This window comes from Tursiops truncatus, chromosome 10 (assembly GCF_011762595.2).
Source record: "Tursiops truncatus isolate mTurTru1 chromosome 10, mTurTru1.mat.Y, whole genome shotgun sequence".
In the NCBI taxonomy this organism is placed as follows: domain Eukaryota; kingdom Metazoa; phylum Chordata; class Mammalia; order Artiodactyla; family Delphinidae; genus Tursiops; species Tursiops truncatus.
The window spans coordinates 1,068,466-1,089,136 of record NC_047043.1 but is presented as its reverse complement, the minus strand read 5'-3'; the positions used below and the strand labels follow the sequence as shown (position 1 = coordinate 1,089,136).

At 51.5% G+C, this 20,671-nt stretch overlaps 1 protein-coding gene across 3 annotated transcripts in view; it reads left to right on the top strand.

Moving 5' to 3' along the window:
* Positions 1-20,671, top strand: part of GMDS (GDP-mannose 4,6-dehydratase) — a 479,997-nt gene that overhangs the window by 409,395 nt on the left and 49,931 nt on the right. For 2 of the 3 annotated variants that reach the window (XM_073810235.1, XM_033863759.2), the window contains 2 exons: positions 3,921-4,017; positions 19,086-19,304. In XM_073810235.1, the coding sequence (XP_073666336.1) occupies positions 3,921-4,017; positions 19,086-19,289 (301 nt within the window). In that variant the 3' untranslated portion in view covers positions 19,290-19,304. Of the gene's footprint in view, positions 1-3,920; positions 4,018-19,085; positions 19,305-20,671 lie in introns of those variants that run through there. The other variant, XM_033863760.2, reaches the window with a different exon arrangement.

The window sequence follows — 20,671 nt, the reverse complement described above, 5'->3', positions numbered from 1 at the left end:
TGCTCATGTTTACAAGTGGGGGCCTAAAAAGCTCATTGGGGTTTTTGAGGACATAGAGCCTGGGGGCTCTGGGGGCTCTGGAGGCCGTTTAGTTGGAGAATCTGAGCCCAGAGGAGAGTTCCTAGCCTCCTCCCTGGAAGGGGACCAGCCTGACCCCAGCACCCCCTCAGGGCAAAGGATGCTGGGCGTTCTGCGTACAATCCACTTACCTTTCCTCTTCTCCCTGTGGTGGCCGCACGCTCACAGGGCCCAATGGCCTTCAATCCTGCCACCTTCTTCAGGACGGAGGGTGAGGCCATTGCCCTGTGATGCCAACCCTGGGAGGGGATTGGACATTGGGCTGCTTCCGGGGGAGTTTAATCAACCCCCTGTCCGGAGTATCTGGGCTTCCCCGGGGCCAAGTGGGCCCATGCTCAGCTTCCCCGCTGCCAGCTTGCAGGTCTGTTTTTTGGGGCCTCTGCCCAGTCCTTTAACACTCGTCCGTCTCCTCTCCAGCTCCCAGAACTTGGGTCTTCTCGTCTCTCCTGTTGTTCAGCCCTTGTCAGCATGTTCGTTTTTGCAGGGGTTCCGGGGAAGGAACAGAAGTGTGTGCAAACACCGTCCTCGCCCAGGACCTGCTGACACTCCCAGGGCGCCCCATGCCCTTCACCAGTAAATCGTGGCTGCTGGTGACCTCCTGTCTCCACGTGTGCACCCTAGTCAAGTCTTGGTCCTTAAAGTAATCCCTGCGCGCTTCTGTGATGTCCCCGACTTGCCTTCGGCTGCCCGCTTGGTTTGCTCTGCTCCCTGGAGGGATTCCTTGTTGGGGAGAGGTTAACAGCGCCTCATCTTGACTTACTGTGCTGGATTCTTCAGTGCTTTCTATTGCTGTTTAATGCTCATTAGGAGCCAACAGTTTTATTTTCAAATTTGGATTATACAGGATCCCTGCTCAGTGAGCTGCTGATCTAAATTAGTGGCTAGTAACTCCTGTTAATTAGCCGAATCCCCTACCCCTGTCAGGCCACTGTCATTTCATGAACATTGCAGCTCTGCTTGAGTCATAACGTCACCTGTTAGGACAAGTTAGCTCTTAGCGTTTACTGGTTAACACAAGTGTTCTGTGTGTTGTTGTGACAATGCTTTCTGGTCCTTGGCCGAAACTTTTGCTTATTGCCCTCTTGCAGACCTAGTGCAGGTTAGAAAGTGGTTCTGCTCTGCGTCCTTCCCTTGGTGACAGGTGGCTGTTCAGCACAGCCAGATTCATCGTAGGGCAACGCCATGCCCTGAGAGACGGCCGTGGCCGTGGACACGTGGAAGCTACCTAGCAGCACCAGGCAGAGGCAGAGAGGCCTGCATGTGGGCAGCCGCCCTGCAGGTGCCTGCGTGGTGTCAGCTCACTTCTAATGTGCAGGTTCTTCCCCGTCTTTTCCCACTTCAGCTGCTGTTACAAATGCCAGTGTTGGCCCAAGGCTGCAGGGCAGCCCAGGAGAGTCCATAGCGGTCGGGGAAGGTCCCGCTGAGCTGGCCATCAGCCTGCCGGTGTGGACCGGAACCGGATGCTTTCCTGGGGTCAAGGGTGAGGATGTGTCAGTTACTCATCCCCTGATGCAGGGGGGCAACTACGGTCTGCAGGCCAGACCCCAGCCAAGGCTCGTTTTTTACTGTCCTCTAAGGATGTTTTTACTGTTTTAAAGGGTAGTTAAAAATTTTAAAGAAAGAAGATAATGAGGAAGAGAAGAAGGAGGAAGGGAATGAGGAAGAACACGTGACAGAGCCTCTTGTGTGATGCTCTTCACAGAAACAGTTCACAGCCCCTGCTCTGGAGACGTGGCCAGCTTTGCCAAGTTCCCTGGGCCACACGTGACCACGGTCAGGGGACGCCTTTCCCGAGGCCTCGTCGACTTAAATATGTATGTGGCTACGTGTGTGGTTTCAGAAGGATTCATTGTAAATACGTGGGTCTGAATCACCATTCCTCCAGCTTGTGGCCTCTGTTCGGATTCACCACCACGACGGGCGGTGTCACGCGTGTCTGTGTCCCCACATCAGCCTGACCATCGCAGATTACGTGCCGAGCCGCAGCTGGAAGAAACAGCAAAACGTGCTCTGGACCCTCTGGCTCCGTGCAGATGCCATCAGGAAGGCGTGTGCAGAGCTTGTTTCTCTTCGTGAGTGTGAAACTTGAACAGAAATAAAACTAAAACGCACTCCTGAGAAACAAATATCCTTTCATTTACTGTTGATGAAAGCGTCACCCGAGAGAGGTTCCGCTAAAACAACTTTAGAATTAGGTAATTTTTTTAAATCATGACTTTACCAAATATTCTCCCTTACTGTGGATATTGGCCAAGGTTTGGTCTTCATCTATCAGAGACGACAGGGCTCACCAGCCCCTCAGCTTTTCCCATTTTACAGCAGTTTTAGTCGGCATACTCTAAAGCATCCACCTACCGTATCCAGGTGAGTGTTCCAGAAACTTAGCTCTGATCCTGCCAAATAAGTCTAGGCAAGGGAAAGAAATTAAACCAAATAAGTAAATTACCAAACACCCTTTTTTGAGTCATTAATATAAAAGTCATGGAAAATGCCAGTCGTACATTTTTTTTATTGTTCAACATATTGAGCTATAATTCTCTCTGTGTTGTGGAATGTTTTTCATATTTGCCTTTAGTACGTTGGCAAATCCAGCATACTCATGAACTGATTATTCCTCCCACGATGAAATATTACCCTTATGCTATGAAAAAGTAAATTGAGGATAGAACATTTGAGGGGGTGATCAGAGAGAAAGCTTGTGAGGCCAGTTGAAGTCTCTGATACCCAATCTATGTCCAAAATACAACCACAGTCAACATTTAATGGCCATCTTCAATGGCACCTGTAATTCACACAGTCAAGTAACCAACTTAATGCTCTATTCTTTCCTTTGATCTCCACTGTGACAGAATTGTCCTGTCACAGGATTCATCACCAGCTGATAAAGCAAACTAGGTCTGAGGATAAGCATTGAAGTCAGACATTACTTGGTAACTTCTTTTCTTTCTTTGCCGAAAAGTTCCATTTGTAGAAACAAGTCAAATTATGTAGTATGTTTTGTTCTTTGGATATTAGTTCGTAGAAATCCAGAGGTCAGCTCTAGCCAGTGGCTTCATTTCTGTAAAAGTGAGAACATGAAATGGAACTCCGGCAAGAAGCTGGTCTTGAAACTTGTGAACTTGCCCCTCAGCTTATGAGAAGAGGGGGCTGCGATTGGGATCCTGAACTGTTGTCAACTGTGGGTGTTTAAGGAAGAACACTTGTCCAAATAGCATCGTAGCTGAATCAGAGAAAGAAGAGATGCTGAAAGACCGTCGCTTAGCAGGGAATCAACCGATTCATTACGCACTTTTTGGAGGTTTAATCGTCTGGGCTTTATCAGTGGGGCCAACTGCTGCCTGGGTACAGCAAGGGCACTTATATGGAATACGGGGATGAAATGAGTGGCTAATTAGGGTATGAAACTTATTCTAAAATGGAATGCATTCAGTTTACAATAAATACTCCTAAAACTACAGAAATAAAAAAAATAAGGAAAGGAGAGACAGGAGAGATGAATTCATAATAATTGACTTTAGCAAGAATAGTCTAAAGAGGTACAGAATCCTTGAAATCCTGAAAGTTGCCCAGTTCCTCGTTGTGGCTAATCTGTTCACTTCTGGGGTCTCACTTCTGAACATACCATGATCTTCCTTAAAGAGGGAGGAAAAGGCCTGCCCTTTTGACATAGATCTGGAAAGGCTTTAGAACCGCCGTTGCCCTCATAACACGGTTAAGCACCTGCCTGTGTTTCCTGAGTAGATGAGCTTCTGGCTCCTCCAGGGAGAAGCCGCGCTGCCCGGCAGCCTGGTCTGATGCTCCCAAGCAGGTTGGGACTGATCAACTCTTTTTCTCCTTTCCAGGTGGGAAGGAGAGAATGAAAATGAAGTGGGCAGGTGCAAAGAGACCGGCAAAGTTCACGTGACCGTGGATCTCAAGTACTACCGACCAACTGAAGTGGTAAGTGTCTCGGCCCTGGCGGCAGGGCCACACCCGGCCACTGGCTGGGAAAATATTAACTGGTTGCTGCAGCCAGGCTTCCCAGCTCTGCCCTGGGCTCTCTGTCGTCCCTCAGTGCGCGTTCCCCAAACCAGAGCCCAGGGAATTGCATTTGGGGTGTTATTCTCGCCACAAAATGCATTGCTGTGTAAAGGAAAACAGGGTAACACACACCCAGGGAAAGAGCTGGTTTCAGAAATGGAGGCTCAGATCAAAGGTGGATCCCAGCAAGGTAGTGGCCTGATGGATGGCTGAGCCCCGGTACCTGCAGGACGTCTGCCTTCCAAGGCCCCCCGTGGCCCTCAGGGTCTGGAGATCCCGGTGCACACGCTCATGTACACACACACGCACGCACTCACACACCCCCACATAAACACACTCATGTGCACTCACACATGCTCACATACACTCACATGCACACTCTCACATGTACTCACACACACACTCACATGTACTCACACACACACTCGCACGCACTCACACATGCACACACGTGCACTCACCTGCACGCGCACAGACCTGAGTGGTGTTGAGCCCTGCGCGCTTTTGAAGCCTCAGCTCAAGCACTGTCCTGGCTGTGAACCCTTTTCTGGCCGATATGCTACCACCACTGAACTCACTACTTTCTCCTTTGGACCTGTTGATACAATAAATGCTATACGTAACTATATTATAACACCTGTTATAATTTACTCTACTCATTTGTTCACGTGTTTTTCTCCAAAGAGTTCCTCCAAAGTCTTTGAGGAGAAGGACTTTTTTTTACTATCTCAGATGAAAAACTCAGTGCTTAATGATTATTGGTGGATGGGTGGATAAACGCATAAATTTCTGAATACAGAAGTTCCTGAATAGATTCAAACTTTTACTGAATGACTGAACACACATTGTCTATTCATTTTATGGGTGAAAGAATCCCCCTCGTTTACATAAGCGTTTCTCTAACCCTCACCCCGTAATTTGCCATTTGTCTTTCAATTCTATTGATGGTTCTTTCTCCACCTGACGTTTACTTTAGTATTTTTAAAAACATGACTAGCCACTAATTACTAATGTTTCATACCCTCCCAATCTGTAATAATACTTTATCAAATACGAAATTTTAAAATACAAAAAAAAAGAAGTTCCTGTATTAAGAAATGACCTACAGGTTGTTTGAGCATAACATGCTCCTTTCCTAGATTTATAAGAACTTCTAGCTTGGTGTTGTCACTTAAATGTGGACCACGTTCACTGTGGTGACAAAACTCAATGTTTTAAAGGTACCTAAGGGTGATAGAAAGCAGCAGCTTCAGAGAGGAATGTTCAGACGTGGTGGTTCCCGGACGAAATGTATATTAACCGTGAAAGTAGAGTCCTGGAACCTGTTTTACCTGTGTTTGAACCAAATTCCTATCTGTTCTACAACTTTCCGAGATCAGGAAAGGCACGGTGAAGAAAGATCGAAAGTGAACCTGTCACCGGTAATCACCCTTCAAACTGTCTTGTTTCAAACAAAAGAAAACACTTCATTTCATGCACTCGTACACACAGGAGCGAACAAAAAGGAAAGGAAATCAGCAGTGCTTGGCGACTGGGGCTGTGCAGTCGCATTGTCCTGGCCCGGGCGGGGCCGGTCTTTGACACACAGTGAACAATGGTGCCCGTGCTGATGGGGCTGGGTGTGGCCAGCAGAGGATGTGCTGGTCCCAGGGAGGGGACACCAGCGTGCTCCTGCTGACACAGCAAGGAGACCCGGCTGTGGAGCCTCCCACCGGGCCCAGAGATGGGCCACGGGCTCTCGTTTTTCTGGGACATAAACAGACAGCTTTCTTTCCGTGCTCGCGAATGAAAACTGTCATCTCAGAGTGGAAAACGGACGGAGCCAACCCTCAACCCCTGTAACAACTTCACCGTGGCCCTTCTCGTTTCCAAAGCTAGGAAGTCGTTAAGAACAGCTTGTCTGTCAACCTTACTTGGGCACCGTGTGGGGTTGATAAGGACCCTTGGGCTCACAAGACGGTTCTTGAAGTCCCTGTGGACCCTCTTTCCTGCCGAGGCTCCACGTCCGTCCTTTTGTTCTGGCCAGTGTCCCTGTCGTACCTGTTCTGCAACTCTGTTTGCACAAAAGGCGTTTGAACGTGAGGGTGCCCTCCTATTTCCTAGGCTCTCCTCTCACCCCTCTAGCTCTCCCCACCACCCGGATCCCCTTTACTGCCTCTGGTCTTGGATTTTGTCCACTGCACTCAGCACAGGCTCTGTCGGGCAAGCCTTCTTGTGCGGTGAGGCTAAACTTTTCACCTCGTTCTTCAGCACAGCAGTTTTCCCAGAACTTGGATCAGCTCGACAGCCGTACGTGGAGTTGCCTCGGGGGTGACAGTGTTCCTCCAGGTGAAAGGGGGTGAGAACTGGAGCCCGCCTGCGAGCTTGCGCTTGGGTCTGTGCCGTAAACAACACACCCAGGGCGTCGCTGGCGCGAGGCCTGAGAGGCACTCGATGTGGGGAGACGTGTAATTCTCCGTGTCCCGCTGTGTCCTTCCCTTTTCTGAGGTCAAGTCCATCTTCCAGGTACCACAGCCTCCCTCTCATCCTTCCTCGCTTTCTAGAAAAGCTTGTTCTCCTGATCGGCTTTCATCCTGTGTCTTCAGCACCTAGGACACCCCGGAGACGAACGCATAAACTAGATCTTCTCAGAGTCCAGTGGGGCCAGAATGATCGAAAGAAAAAAATGCCGTAAAGAAAATTGGGGGGAAGAAGCAGGTCATAGAACACCGGTATCCTAAAGCAAGACTAAAGGGAGATAAAGATTTACATTGTTTTCTGAGTGAGATTCAGACCAAGCAAGGCAGGCTGTTTATGCAGCCCAGGCCAGCACTGACCCCGAAGAGGCCGCCAGTGATTCTGTACAGAGCAGACCTCCCAGCTGAAAACCTCTCCCTCGTTGATTTTGTCACCACAAAATCTTTGGTCCTGCTTCTGCTCCAGAGTGGAAAGTCCTGAAAGGTTTTGTTCTGAGCTTAGGACTCTGGTGTCCAGTTGAGCTGAGCGGAGTCCTGTTCTCTGGTTCCCGCTCTGGACACCTCTGGGCTTCCCTTGCATGTTGAGGAGTTTTACTGCTGTGGGAAGCTTCATCCTGGAAATTGGACTTTACATTTCCCATTGCCCCTGAATCCCAGCATTGGTGATGGCAACACGAATACTTGGGTCCTGTACCTCTGTGCCCTCTGGCGTTTCCTCTGCCTGTACGTGTACGCAGAGCTGTGGCATTGTGCATTTGTGTGCGGGGAAGAAGCGGGGTTGGGCTTAAGGCCAGACGGCCTGAGTTACCAGATGTGTGAACTCAGGCGTGCTACTTCTCAGTGCCTCTGTTTGGCTGTCTTTAAAGATGGGATTCATAGTCGAACTTCTTTCAAAGACTTGCTGGAGAATTAAGAGAGTCACTTACACAAGTGCTCATTAGAGCCGTGTCCGGCACATGGTAAAATACCAGTATTGATGCTGTTATTGTTAGTTATTCATTCGTTCAACAGATGTTTACCAAACCCTGTGTTAGATCCTAAGAATTCAGCATGGACGAGACAGACCCATCCGGCCGTCGTGGAGAGTGTAGAGAGGAATAGGTCAGTTACTCGAGTCGAGTGCCTTTTGAAAAGGAGGACGTCACTGGTGAAGTGTACGTATTAACCACTAAAAAGTCAATAACGTGGTATAATCAGGGCTTCTAGCAAACGCTAATAGGTACTCTGATTTTTTAAATTCTTGTTTTATCTTGATTTTTATCCTTTCTGACCCTCTTTCTGAAGATTCAATAGCTATTCAGTGGTATGGAATTGTCATGTAAATAGGAGAAAATTAACATTGACCTATTACTTAATTTAAAATAATAACGAAGATGTCTTCTTTTTGTTTGAGAATTTTTAACTCGGAAAATGCACAAAGGTTGTATTAGGAAGTATTCATCCTAATGTGGCAAATTTTAATGACACCAAATGTTCAGTTCACTTAAAAAAAAAAAAAAGCTAAGAGTTTTTTCTTTTCAGTGAAACAAACAAAACAATTGCCTTTTTTCTGCAGAGCATTTTAGGAAATGGCATGGGAAACACATTAACAGACCGAAGTTGAAATCACCTATTTTCCACGAAAAATGTCTTGATTTAAACTCTACTGGGTGATGGAGCTGAGTTTTTCCTTGCTGTATTATTTGCCTCTGACGTTCGCTTTTCTTGCCACTGTATTTCTGATGTCCTCAGCTGTGATTGGTTTTTGCTCTCTTTGCTTAGATACTCAATGTTTACTCGCATTCTTTATAGATACTAGAAAAAATTCCTGAGTTAAAATCTAGAGCTGGGAAAGCAGTAACTTCAAAGAAGGCCAACAAGCTAGTTAAAGCAACACCTTCCTTCAGTAAAAACATGTGGCCTGTTTCTAATCAAATTACCATATGCTCACTGAGTTGTCCCCTCTGCAAACTTCTCCTAATATTTTTCTGTAAATGATGTTAAGTTAAATGGCCCGTAATTGCTTGTTCTATCTCATAGCCCTGTTTAGAATAATGCTGGGTAACACTTTCCAGACCTCAGGAATCTGATCTGTCAGCAGAGGACTTGTATAAATACCAGTTAGAGCTTCGCCCAGCGCCATCCCTGGACACTGGGGGTCTTGAAACGGTCCCTTCTTCCCCCCTAGCTGTTCTCAGCCGCTCGCACACGTCCCTGCCCTTAGCAGGAAACGGGGCCCTCCCTTGCCCGCGACCTGTCTCCTCCGGCTCTGCCAGAAGCACCCATCTCTCCCGTCCACATCCCTCCAGTGCTCTAATCCCACCCCTACGCCCCTGCTTTCCTTTGTTCCCCGTCTGGATGGTGGGGGCCAGGCGGAGAGCGGGCAGGCACAGCAGTGAAGGGCGAGCCCCTCTCTCTGCTCCAGGACCTGGAAGAGGAGAGGCCAGGCTCCTTATTCTGTAAGCGTCAACGTGCAGGCCCAGCGTTCTCTGCTTTTATAACTGCCCGAGCGCAACGGCGTGGAATGCTGTCACAGTGCTTCCTCTTTTGTAGTTATTCTCTGAACTTCGTACTGCTCGTATTTTACAAATAGTTTCTATCTCTGCGTCACTGTTCATGTGTTGTAAGCCTCCCTCTTCGGTTCCTCATACTAACCTTTCCATCCCTCCTTAATCACTCTGGCCTTTCCTGCCCTTTTCCTTCCTTGAACTTAACCGAGAGAACTGTAGTTTCAGTCTCTGCAGTTGAGTCTCAGCTATTCCACAGTGTGGCCTCCGTGCTTCACAGGACGCCGCGCAGAGCCCCCAGGGTGGGTGACATTCCTCCTAAAGCCTGGGCTCTTCCCTCGGCTCCTGGCCCCTCAAGAGCGTTTACGGCTAGTGAAAGAACAATTGTGTCCCGACCATGATGCCCCCGACTTCCTCCTGTTTTTCCTTGAAGGTTTATGATTAGATCCAGGTTAGAATGATGCTATTAAAGACTTAAATACCTCGGTGAATATACGTAACTATATACCTTCCCTTCTATTAAAAAAAAATTTTTTTAAATTTTTGTTTGCATCCAAAAATCTCCCTGGTAGCCTTAATGTAGATGCTTTCATTCCTTGTACCAATCGGGAATTCCTGTAAAATCTGTACCTTTGTTCCAAAAAAGCTGAGCGGGTCATGACTACCCTCATTTGTAATCATAGCAATGACCTCTTGACCTCTACAACGTAAATCCCAGCGTCTTGGAAATGTGCTGTGGCCTCTGCAGCTCCTTTCTTGAGGAAGGGCAGTCTGTTCCCCAGCTCAGCTGCTACCTGCAGGGCTCTGGTCGCTCACAGGAGCCACTCCCCCTTCACTCCCTCTTCACTCTCATCTCCGGCCACTGGCGTCTGTGCTCCAGAATTTCAGGAATCCCTATTTGCTGTTTGTTTGTTTCTTAAATCAGCAGTGCTATTTCCGTTCTATCCAGCCGTAATTATCTCCTGAAATAACTGTGATTCAGAAACCTTTTCATGGAGATTCCACAGATAACACTATCTGTGTGTCCTTCTTCCACTTCTTCGGCTCATAATTCCTTAGCAAGTCTGAGTGTTTTTCCTAGCACAGCGTTCACGTGTGGACCCTAGCTCTTCTGGGTCCCCCAGAGCTCCATCCCTGTCTGTCTGCACCGGCCTTTCTCTTCCCTCGAGGCCTCCTCTGGCTTCGCTTCCACACCCCTGGCTCAGGGCAGACCGGTCTCTTCACTCACCGTCACACCTGCTGGCACAGTTGAGTGCTCGCTTGACTGCCGTGGTCGGAGCCTCCGAGCTGCTCCCCGCAGCTGATGGCCTTGCTCCCTAACTCGGCAGCTCTGCTTGGCCTCCTGCACAATCACACCTGATGTGCTCGGCCTGCTGGCGAACACCCAGCTCCACTCAGCCGCTGTTCAGAGCAGGCGCTGTACTTCATAGCCAGATCTGGTTCGTGCATTTTGTAATGCAGTCCCAAAGCAAGAAACGGGCCAGTGCCCAGGCACTAAAAGATTCTGCAGTTTCTAGGATTCGTTACAGGAATCCTTTAGTGCATTCATCACATACATTTAAAATACAATTCTTATTTACCTTCAGCTTCTCAGAAGGTATTTCAGCACATATAGAGTATCCCTATAGGGTTGAGGCCTTAGAGGTTTAATTCAGAAGGAATGTTTATTGAATTCCGACCGTGGAAGTGAGTCCTCGTAGCAGGTGGGGGAGGGAAGGCCCTCAGCCGGCAGCGAGTCTCCCCCAGGTGAGGGGACAGCTCGGCAGCCGCAGGCTGGGCCGAGGCAGGAACAGTGGGGCGCTCACTGGACCCGGTAGTGGCGGCCAGAAGAACAGTGACGGGCGCCGGGACGCTGCAGAGATGGAGAGCACAGGGTCAGGGGCCAGATCGGATGGTGACGCACAGGTGGCGGGACCCGGGCACAGGACTCCCTTCGCGGGGCAGGGACCTCAGGGCCTCGGGGCGCTGGTGGCCTGGTGCGGAGGAAGGCGGTTGGGTTTGGGGCTACGTGTACGTGAGGTGAGTTGCCCTGAGAGGGGCGTTCGGGGCGGGGCGTCTGGAGCAGGAACTGGTCCGCGGCCAGGCAGGTTTGGGTGCAGGAAGTCAGTCTCAGAAACTCGGGCTGAGAACACTGGTTAAGAATTCACATATTAAGCATTTGTGTCCAAGAACCTCGGGGCCGGACTGAAGTGTTCCCCACCTTCCATCGTGAGCCCCTGCCTTCGAGGCTCCTCAGAGGTTTCAAGGGCTGATGCCAGAGAGTTGACATGAGCTGGAAGGTGATTCCTACCTCCGTTGAGGCAAACTGCATTTCAGGGATAAGCAGAGACCTAATTCCAAACTGACGTGCCCCGGAAGGCGGGGTGCGAAGCGTTTTGGTTCGTAAGGATGGAGGCTCGTCCGAGTATAAGCGGCTTTTATTGCTGTCATCATTGTAATTGTCGCCGTCAGCAGCATCGTACAGGCCTGTGACGTCATTGGTTTTCAGAAGACGTCTGCCAGCCTCCTTCGAGCTCTTCAGGTCCTGATGTTTTCGTGGTTTTCAGTATGTCTTTGGTTTTGGCCCCGACAGCGTCGGGCAGGAAAGGTCGTTTGCTCTTAGCGCGGCCGGCTCTGCTTGATGCTACACGGTGGAGCGGACAGTCCTGGTGAAGGCGAGGAGGTGGGCTTCCCCTCAGGTCCTGCGGACGTCTGTTCCCAGAGGCTGTCCCAGGCCCCGGGGTCCAGCACGTTCCGGGGCAACCCCGGAACTTCGGTACCGCTGACGGGCCGGAGACCAGCCGCCCTCGGCACCTCCCTGCCCCCTCACCGTCCTCCCCCGGCAGGAATCTTCCCGCGAAAACCCGTCTCTGCGCTTGCTTCTCAGAGGCAGCTGGGCATCACTTTTACAGCCGAAAGAAAACCTGTGTTGGTTTCCCATCGCTGCTGCAACAAACGATCACAGAGTGGCTGAAAACTGCACAAAGGCGTCATCTTACGGTTGCAGAGGTTGGAAGCTGAACTGAGTTTCGCGGCGCTGACAGAGCTGTGCTCCTCGTGCAGAGGGCTCTGCTGGAAGAGAATACTGGATTAATCACTTCGACCCGTTGCTGGACCAGTGTCTCTTGCTGTGTGGAAGACACATTATTATCACCTTGAGGAGGAGCAAGAGTTGGAAGATTCTAGTTAACTGTCAGCTTAAAGCTGACAAAAAAACGCCCTCGAAAAACACCGTGAACGTGCGCCTGGGCCGCCGCAGACAAGGTCCAGCCGCACATCCGTCTGAGGCAGCACCAGGCGAAGGCACGACAACAGTGGGATCTGAGGGAGATTTGTGCTTAAAAAGAGACCCAGGGAGCGTTCCGGGTTGGGGGTGAAGCAGTGGCACCGCGGAGACGCGGTGCAGGGACCACATGGTCTCCCGGGGAGACGCTGGCCCCATGGGGATGCTGGCGCCAGGGCCCCTCCCAGGCTCCCGCGCGGTGCGTCCTCCGCTGCCTGGGCAGCGCTCGGCCCTCCTCCCCTCTCTTCTCACTCTCTTCTTCTTCCTGCATTTTGACCTCTTTTCCTTCCTTCCTGCTCTTGCTGTTGTGAGTCTCACAACCAACCAGGAGTCATCCTTAAGCCCTACAGAGTCCCTCTGCCTCTGAGATCACCCACCTGTCCTTTGACAGGTGCCTTCTGACCACTGACTGGTCACATTCTGAGGCGTCCCCCTAACCAGTTCCGTTAAGTTAGTTAAACAAGGTTCTTGGTGGAGACTGACTCCTAAACAGCTCGCAGCTGTTGTGATTCACGGGCCATGTCGGGAACGGGGCAGGACCCTTGTCTCCTAAGACGGGGACTTGTTCATCTCATAAACATGGGTCCTTAGCAGCCGTTCCAGGAAGACTCATCTAAATACGCTTTTATTCATTTTTTTTACATATTCTGCAACTGTATAATGAAGTGTCTCCCTGTTTCTCAGGGATTTTTGTTGAGAATGAAGTTAATTCTATGCAGAGTGATATTAGAAAGGCACGGTACCTTTTAAATTCAGATTGTTTCTATTATTTTTGGAAAATAGGTCAGCAGAGGAAATGAGGCAACTGTGACCCTCTAAAGCCACAGTTGAACTTGGGGGAATATGTTGAGGTTTCTCTAAGGCATGTTAAGATGCTGAAGAGAAATATTCCATTTAGTTTCAGCTTTGGAAGCTTAGGCTTGCAGTGTCTTCCTCTTTGCACAGCTATTTTGGTGAAAATTTCAGTCAGGTGTATTGAAGTGGGCTTTGGATATGCTGTCCAACACAGGTATCCCAAATACAGTTTTTATTACTCTTACATTTCCCAGATGAACAGGACTGACCTGACTGAGGGTGGCTCTCTTGCTAAAAATGTTAACTTACAGTGACAGTGTGAAGAAATCAGAATTCTAACGGCTTGTGGATCAGATCAATAGGAAAAACAAAAGAGAGGGAATGTGGGTCAGAACAGTTGTGATTTTCCTATGAGGTCCTTGTGCCGAGTGCCGCCCGCTGAGGTGAGAGAGGAGCCGTTTTCACAGTCTGGCTCATCCGTGGACGTGGCGTGCACGCCCGTGGACGTGGGGCCCGTTCTGGGGCCCGTGGACGTGGTGTGCATGCCTGTGGATGTGGGGCCTGTTCTGGGGCCCGTAGATGTGGCGTGCATGCCCATGGATGTGGTCCGTCCTCGGGTTGGTGAATATGACATACTCTTTCCGTGCACCAGCCCCTCCCAGCTGCCCTACAGGTCGGGTGGCTGCTGCTCCCTTGGCATCATCTCTTCCCCCGGCTGCTCAGGGCGGCCAAGCAGCCAGGGGTGGGGACAGAAACAAGCAGCCCTGGGGTGGGCAGCGAGAACCTGGCCCGGTCACTGCGTGGTGCTGGGCGACCACACCCCAGCCCCGAGGGAGTGAGGACGGCTCAGCACCCACTGGGGCGAAACCAGGACGGCTTGTCCCATCAGGACAGCGGTGGCCAAGGCCACGGGGCTAGCTCTTGGTTTCTTTAACATATTTACCAAAAGGCCAGCACTTCCCTCCTGACATCGTGTTTTTCTGGTTAAACATGAAACAAAGCCTTTGCCTGTCCAGTGACAGCATCCGCCGAGGTCACATTTTTCCCGTCCAGCTGCCTCACGTCCGAGTCTGGGTCCTACATAGTCTGTGTTCACAGCTGCATCGCTCTGGGGCAGATGCAGACCCCACGGCCGTGGCTTTCGGCTTTCTTCAGCAGGGACAGCTTTGCACACCTGCTTAGGTTGACGTCAGTCTTCCTGACTCAGGTGCCCCGCTCCTCGCCTGCCCTCCCGGACCCTGGCTAAGTAACGTTTAGGTTGTTCTGTCCCCAACCTCTGCTGAAATCCAAAGCGAACCATCCACGGCCTACAGAAATGCTCCCCTTTCCTTGTCTGCACTTTCCGTGACGTTGCTCTGTATTTCTAAGTAATTCAGCCTGTTTTCTGTCTTCCTTCCTCATCTTTATACTTTTTCCAGGCAGCTGGACTTTATTTCTGATACCCTTATGCTTTATGGCCTGTATCCCAGGCTCAAAAGTGTGTATTTATTTTAAACGTGAGTCAACGACATCATTATTTCTCCAGCATCTTCTGTCTGTGTGACATTTTGTGCCCTGACCATCACGTAGACAGTAGGTCAGGGTGTGGTTTTCGCAGGTATTGTTCATGTAAACCACCGGCAGTGGTTTTAGTTTATTCATCAAAAGGAAACAGCGAGGGGGAACACTGGGGTCGGGTACGTAGGCGTGAAGATAGAAGGTGGCGTTCGAAAGTGGCGCCTTTGGCTTCATCTTCATGCTCCCCTGACTCAGCATCCGTTTCCCCGTCTTCTGAATGAAGGGTGACTGTGCTAAACTACACAAAAGTACCGGGAAGGGAAGTTAGCGTGTGTGAAGCAGCTTGAGATCTCACGGTCAAAGATACCATATTAGTGTAAAGTGCTGCAATTTTTATCAAAGGAAACTCCTCAGACCGGACTCTGGATTCACCTGCCTGCGTTAGTCAGTCAGCAACCCCTGCGTCCGCCGGAAGCCCCGAGCCGCTCCCCTCTTGGAGGTGCCTGTCTCGGTCCTAGAGTCCGTTTCTGGGTGTCGGTCACGGCCCTGGAAGTTAAAGCAGAGGACACATGTCAGGTGTCCGCCGGCACTCAGGTGGGGGAGGGACAGGCGCAGGTTTGCAGGGCACCTGCTGTGGGTGACGGAGGCCTGCCGGCTGGCACATCCCATCACCCTGGACACTCACGATGGCGTTTGTGAAGCCCTGTTAGCAGCCCCTCCACCCAGCTGGTCCTGTGCAGCCGGCACACTGCACAGAGTCCCGCTGAAGAACTTTCCAACTTCCCCAAGGCACCTAAGGGGTGGAGACCGGGGTGCGTTGGTGCCAAAGTCTCGGGTGAAGACAGGCCCAATGCACAGAGATAAGCGAGGTGGACTGAATTTGTGAAAATTGCGAGGAATGCCCCCAAGCGTGCAGGCTGTGTGTGGGGCGGGTTCAGTGCAAGCAGTGGCCGAGTGGTTTTCTCCACTTACTTCCCAGCGATGCGCTCCTTTCGGGATAAAGGTCAGCGCCGTCGTGGGTGTGCGAGTGTCCGTGTGTCCTTAGAGAAGTGGCCGGAGACCACGTAACAGTGAGGTCTGTGCTCAGGCAAGAGTGGCAGGCGTGCGCGCTGGGGGCCGCCTGGCCTGCAGGGCTCAGGCCGGGTGCCCTGTGGTCTCCAGAAGGCTGCTCAGAAGTTAATTGTCTGCGAGGGCTCATCTCAGAGCAGCTGCGAGTGGTCTGGGGGCTCTGGACCTGCAGGGACGGGGCAGCCGCGTGCCTGGTCTGCACTCGGAGGCTGTGTCCTTCATGCCCACTTTTGGTTTCAGCCTCGTGGAGAAGCACATGGAAGCTGATCCTCCCCAGGGGAAAAATGCTCGAATCCATCATTTTTTTAATGTACTTTTAGGGAAGCATCGATCCTTTCCAGTCTTCATGCTGAGAAAGTCAAACTGAACGGCCCAGTCTGCCCTTTCCTCTCTGCTCCCAAGTGTTCGCCTGGCTCCGGTATTCTTTATGGGGTTTTATTTTCCGGACGCCCATTTTGAGTGATTAGAACTTTGTACAAACTGATGATGTGTAGCCGGCCCCTCACGCATCTGTAGCTAAGCCCCCCACAAATTCAGGGGGCGCTTTGGAAAAGCGAGACGGCTTTCCCTACCCCACAGGCCACGGAGAGCTCTCACCCCCCAGGGAGGAGATTCGTAGGACCCACACGCTGAACTCGGCAACTTCAAAAGATCATTTACCAGTTAAAGTTAAATTGACAGTGGAAGTTTGAAAGTCAAGGTTCTGTGCCCAGATGGCCTTGGCCTTCCGACCCCTCTTCAGAAGCTGCGGGTCAGCGTGGGCCGTGTCTGTGCCGTCATGCGTTCTGGATGCTTTGTGGTGGATGCTCAGCTCTCTGGTGGCTGAAGGTCTGTGGGACCACGACCCGTGGATTCCGTGCAGGGTGCAGAGCACGTGGCCATGGAACGTCTGATGGCTGAGCGAGGGAACCCCACAGATAGACGCAGAGGAGGAGCTCAGGCGTCAGCTCGCCGCTTCAGGGATTGGAAGGGAACCCCACAGATAGGTGCAGAGGAGGAATTCAAGCGTCAGCTCGCCGCCTCAGGGATTGGATCCATCAGTTTGATGGACTGCCTCTCCCAGGTTGGTGATGTGTCTGCTGTGGTCTCAGGCGTGATGTGGACCAGCTTGTCAGGCCTGTGCACGCAGATGTCTCCCTGCCTTGCGGGAGGGGCGGGGTATCCGCAGGGTTTAGAGACAAAGTCGACTTGAAGGCGAGGAGGTGAGAGCCCGGCCGCTGCAGGGACGCGTTGACAGGCGGTGAGTCCTGGGCTACCTGCCGCTGGCCACGGGCCCAGACTCTGGAGACTCAGGCAACGTAAAAACGATCTTTTAAGATCGGAAGTCATTGACCTTGCGAGCTTGTATGGGTTTTAGGTTATCGTTTTATGTACGCAGGTAAGTTTCCTGACTATTTCCAGGGATAATTCCATGGTGGAGCCGGAAGCTGTTGTGTGATGTGCCCTGTCACTCTGGAGGGCCTGGCCCCCGTCGAGCTGGGCAGCTTTCAGCGAAAGACCACTTCCGCTGAGAGGAGCTACCTTTTCCTTCCCCCCAGACTCCAAACCCTCTGTCCCAGCTCTAAAGCCTGGTTACAGCACAGATTCCTGATCAGTCCCTCCTTCTCCCTCTTCCTCTGATGGAAGCAGCATCTCAAGCCTCTGCGAGGGCAGCTTATGGGGGCGGGTGGGGGGGGGGCGGGATCAGAGGACACAGACCCAACCATCCGCTGCAGGGCTGAGCCTGTGAGCCGCGTACGGGCCGCCCAGGGGTCGCCCTGCTGGAGCGCGTCGCCCACCCTGTCACCTGTCCTTTCTGGGAGGGGCTGGCCCACGTTGTAGTTTCCTTGTAGACAAGTCTTTCTGAGCAGACCTGCTGGTCCTCCCAGCTGTGAGATGCAGCCCAGGAGGAGGAAAGTGTCGTGGCCTCTTGCTTTCTCGGGCACCCGGGCTCTTCCCTGGGCTCCAGGCATGTTCTCAAGGCCCCACGGGCCCACCTGGCCGTCCGGTCCTTCTTCAGCGTGCCCTCGGGATTCTTAGAGTAGTTACTGGATTTAACTGAAAAGGAGTATTCTAGCGGAGTTTACAGCAGGCATAGTTTGAGGGAAAACCAAGCCTGCTTTTCCCATAGTCGGAGCCACTTTATCGCCCTTATCAGATGCCATGGGGCTTCCTCCCCATGGAGAACGGTCTTTACACCTAAGCTGCCTCGCTGTTAATGCCACACTTCACTTCGGCTCTGCCCACCCTGCGCCCTGTCACTGTTTGGACCACAGGGGTCCCCACTGCAGGCCCCCTCCTCAGACTCCCCCTCTCACCGGCCTTTCCTTCTCTGAGCAGCCTGGACTCTCGCTGGGAACACCCGGCATCTGCAGCTACAGGCTTCCCGGCCCGGAGGCTCACGAGATGCCGCCTCTGTTCCCACGCGTGCAGGCCTGGTGGGCCAGTGGCTCATGGCCGTGGCCTGCAGGCCTGACGGGTGAGCACCGGGCCTCCCCCTCGGTGCTTCTGCACAGTTCCTCACTGCGCCATTGAAAGCGGGTGAGAATGGATTTGTTTATTCTCACTTCAATTGCTTATGCGTTTCCTGATTCCAGGAAATGTTTAAGAAGTTTATTCACCTGTGTGAGTAGGGAGGGCGCGGCCTGTCTTATGATGTCCTCAGTGCAGTAACGGATTTTCCTCCCAGAAAGCAGGTTTTAAGTGATATGGGAGACCAGCCTTGACCAACCAAAGCCTGTTTTCCCAGTTACACATCTAAAATGCACATCAAAATACTTTAGCCACACCTCGTGACTGCAGGTAGAGTTGTTTCTCGGTGGAGGTGCACGTTCTGAGTCCCCGATCCGGGCGCTCCGAGTGGGCAGTGGGGAAGGACAGAGGCAGCCTTGCGTGGCCGGCGTGCGGTGCCTCCTGTGAGGCCGGGAAGAGAGGCCCCAGGAAGCTGTCCGCTCCTGACTCCCCTCGGCTACGTGTCCTCGAGCATCTTCTCCCGCTTTTGAGGCCCAGAATCCTTGACGGAGCAGGTGGGCAGGAAGACAGGTGCTTTTTAAGATCACAGTCTGTTCAGCCCTTGTTTTGGCCTCGAAACCTTATGACTGGGCTTTGCTTTCTTCAAGTCACATAAAAGCATGGCTAGCAGACATGTGGTTCTGGTGGCACATGGGGATGTACTTTTAATTCCTTCTCTTCCCAACCAATAATAATATTGAAATTTTGGGTAAACAACATTTGAGAGGTACTGAAACTTGAGATTCACTTAACTGCTAAAATACTACTCTCTTATCCACAAACCACCAGTTATAAATGTTTCCATGCCCAGTTCAGTTGACAGCAAGAGACTTTGGAAGGTTATGAGCCAGGAACTAGTAAGAGATGCTGAATGCCTTCTCGCCCTCCCTGAGCTGCGGACCTGAGCGTTTGCCTCTAACGTTACGTTCTCAGGGTTCAGAGACTGTGGACCCCAGTGTCCAATCATGCAGAATAATCGTGCACAAAGCTTCAAGTGGCCACGACGCAATGGAGCCGTTGAAGGCTGCCTTCCTCCAGCCCGTGGAAGAACCAAGGAAGAAGCTTGAGCTGAAATGCCGAGTGGAAAAAGCAGTACTGAAAAATGTACAGGCAGGATGGCCACAGCCACACAGGTGAGAGAGCAGCGGGTGGAAGTCGCAGGCTCGTGCAGCCCAGAGGCTGACCTCGGCTGCGCTCTGATGGTCGGCCTGCAGGGGGGCTTCCCCCAGTGTTCGCTGATGGGCATTCTTCACCCGAAACTGGGAAAAAAGGAGCACGATTGCCACAGACCTCAGAGGAGAGAGGCCAGTGTTCCCACGGGGCCTCCAGTGGCAACGAGGGGTGGGAAGCCTGGGTGTCAGAGCTGAACTTGTCCCCTTGGCAAATGTGTCCCCTTGTTAGAGTCGAGAGCCGTGTCTGGTCTTGCGGTCGTGTCTGCCGAGTCCTGTCACCGTGGCAGACGAATGACAGGTGATCAGTGCGGTCGACGGGGCCTTAGGAAGTCAGGCGCAGCGACATCCAGAAACCCATCTCTCGTGTGGGATGACCGTGGGCTTAAACGCATTTGTACAAGAAGCCTGTGTCAAAGGTGAAGAAAAGGAGGAGAGAGCTGTGATACTTCGAGTCCTTAACGTGGATCTGAAAACCAAGTTCCGGAGCAGACCCGACCCAACAGCACTGCCCGTGGGGAGGCCCCGGCACTCGGCTGTCTGAGAGTCAGGCCGGGCTCCTCTGGTGGACAGAATCTGGGCTTGTGTCGGTCACCGCTGAGAAACGGCTGTGACCACGCGGACCGTGGCAGCTTTCTCCAGAATCTCCCCGGTCCCATGTGGGGTCCGGTTCCCGTGACGCCCAGAGAGCCGTGTCCAGGAAGAAGGGCCTGTCACGCCCCATCTCAGCGTCTGGACACCTGAGGTCGCATAACATCACATCCCACGAAAAGGCAAGCTCCTATGTTGGGAATCAGCTTTTAGCCGCTTTGGAAGAGCTGTTTCTCTTTGAATCGGAACACATTTTGCCGCAAATACAGTTATTTGTCACGCCCGTCATCAGCAAGCGAAAGTAATTCACTTTGAGGAATTTACTTTAAGCTTACAGAAAAGGAAGAAACATTTATAGCGATATGGAAAGGAAGACATTTATTTATCAATAAACTTATTCGTTACTTATAATTAGTATTTATATATAATTTTAAAATGAGAAGACTTCTGCCCAGCCCCTTAGCTTTGATGGCCTAATGTAAGAAAATAGAATGGAATAAATTATTCTATTTTTAGTTTTTTCATCACAAAGAACGTATGAGAAAATGACATACGATTCATTTCTCCTAAATTTGAATGTTTCTCCTTAAGTTGCACAAGCCTGTCTTTAGGTTTGGAAGTCACCTCAGTGCCGGGGGACGCTGCAGCCAGCAGTGCTGTTTGGGCCTGAGAGGCTAGAGGACGGGTCTGCCCTCCCGTGTACGTCATCCTCCGTGGGACGAAAACGCCGAGACATTCAAAACGAAAGGAGGGTCACCT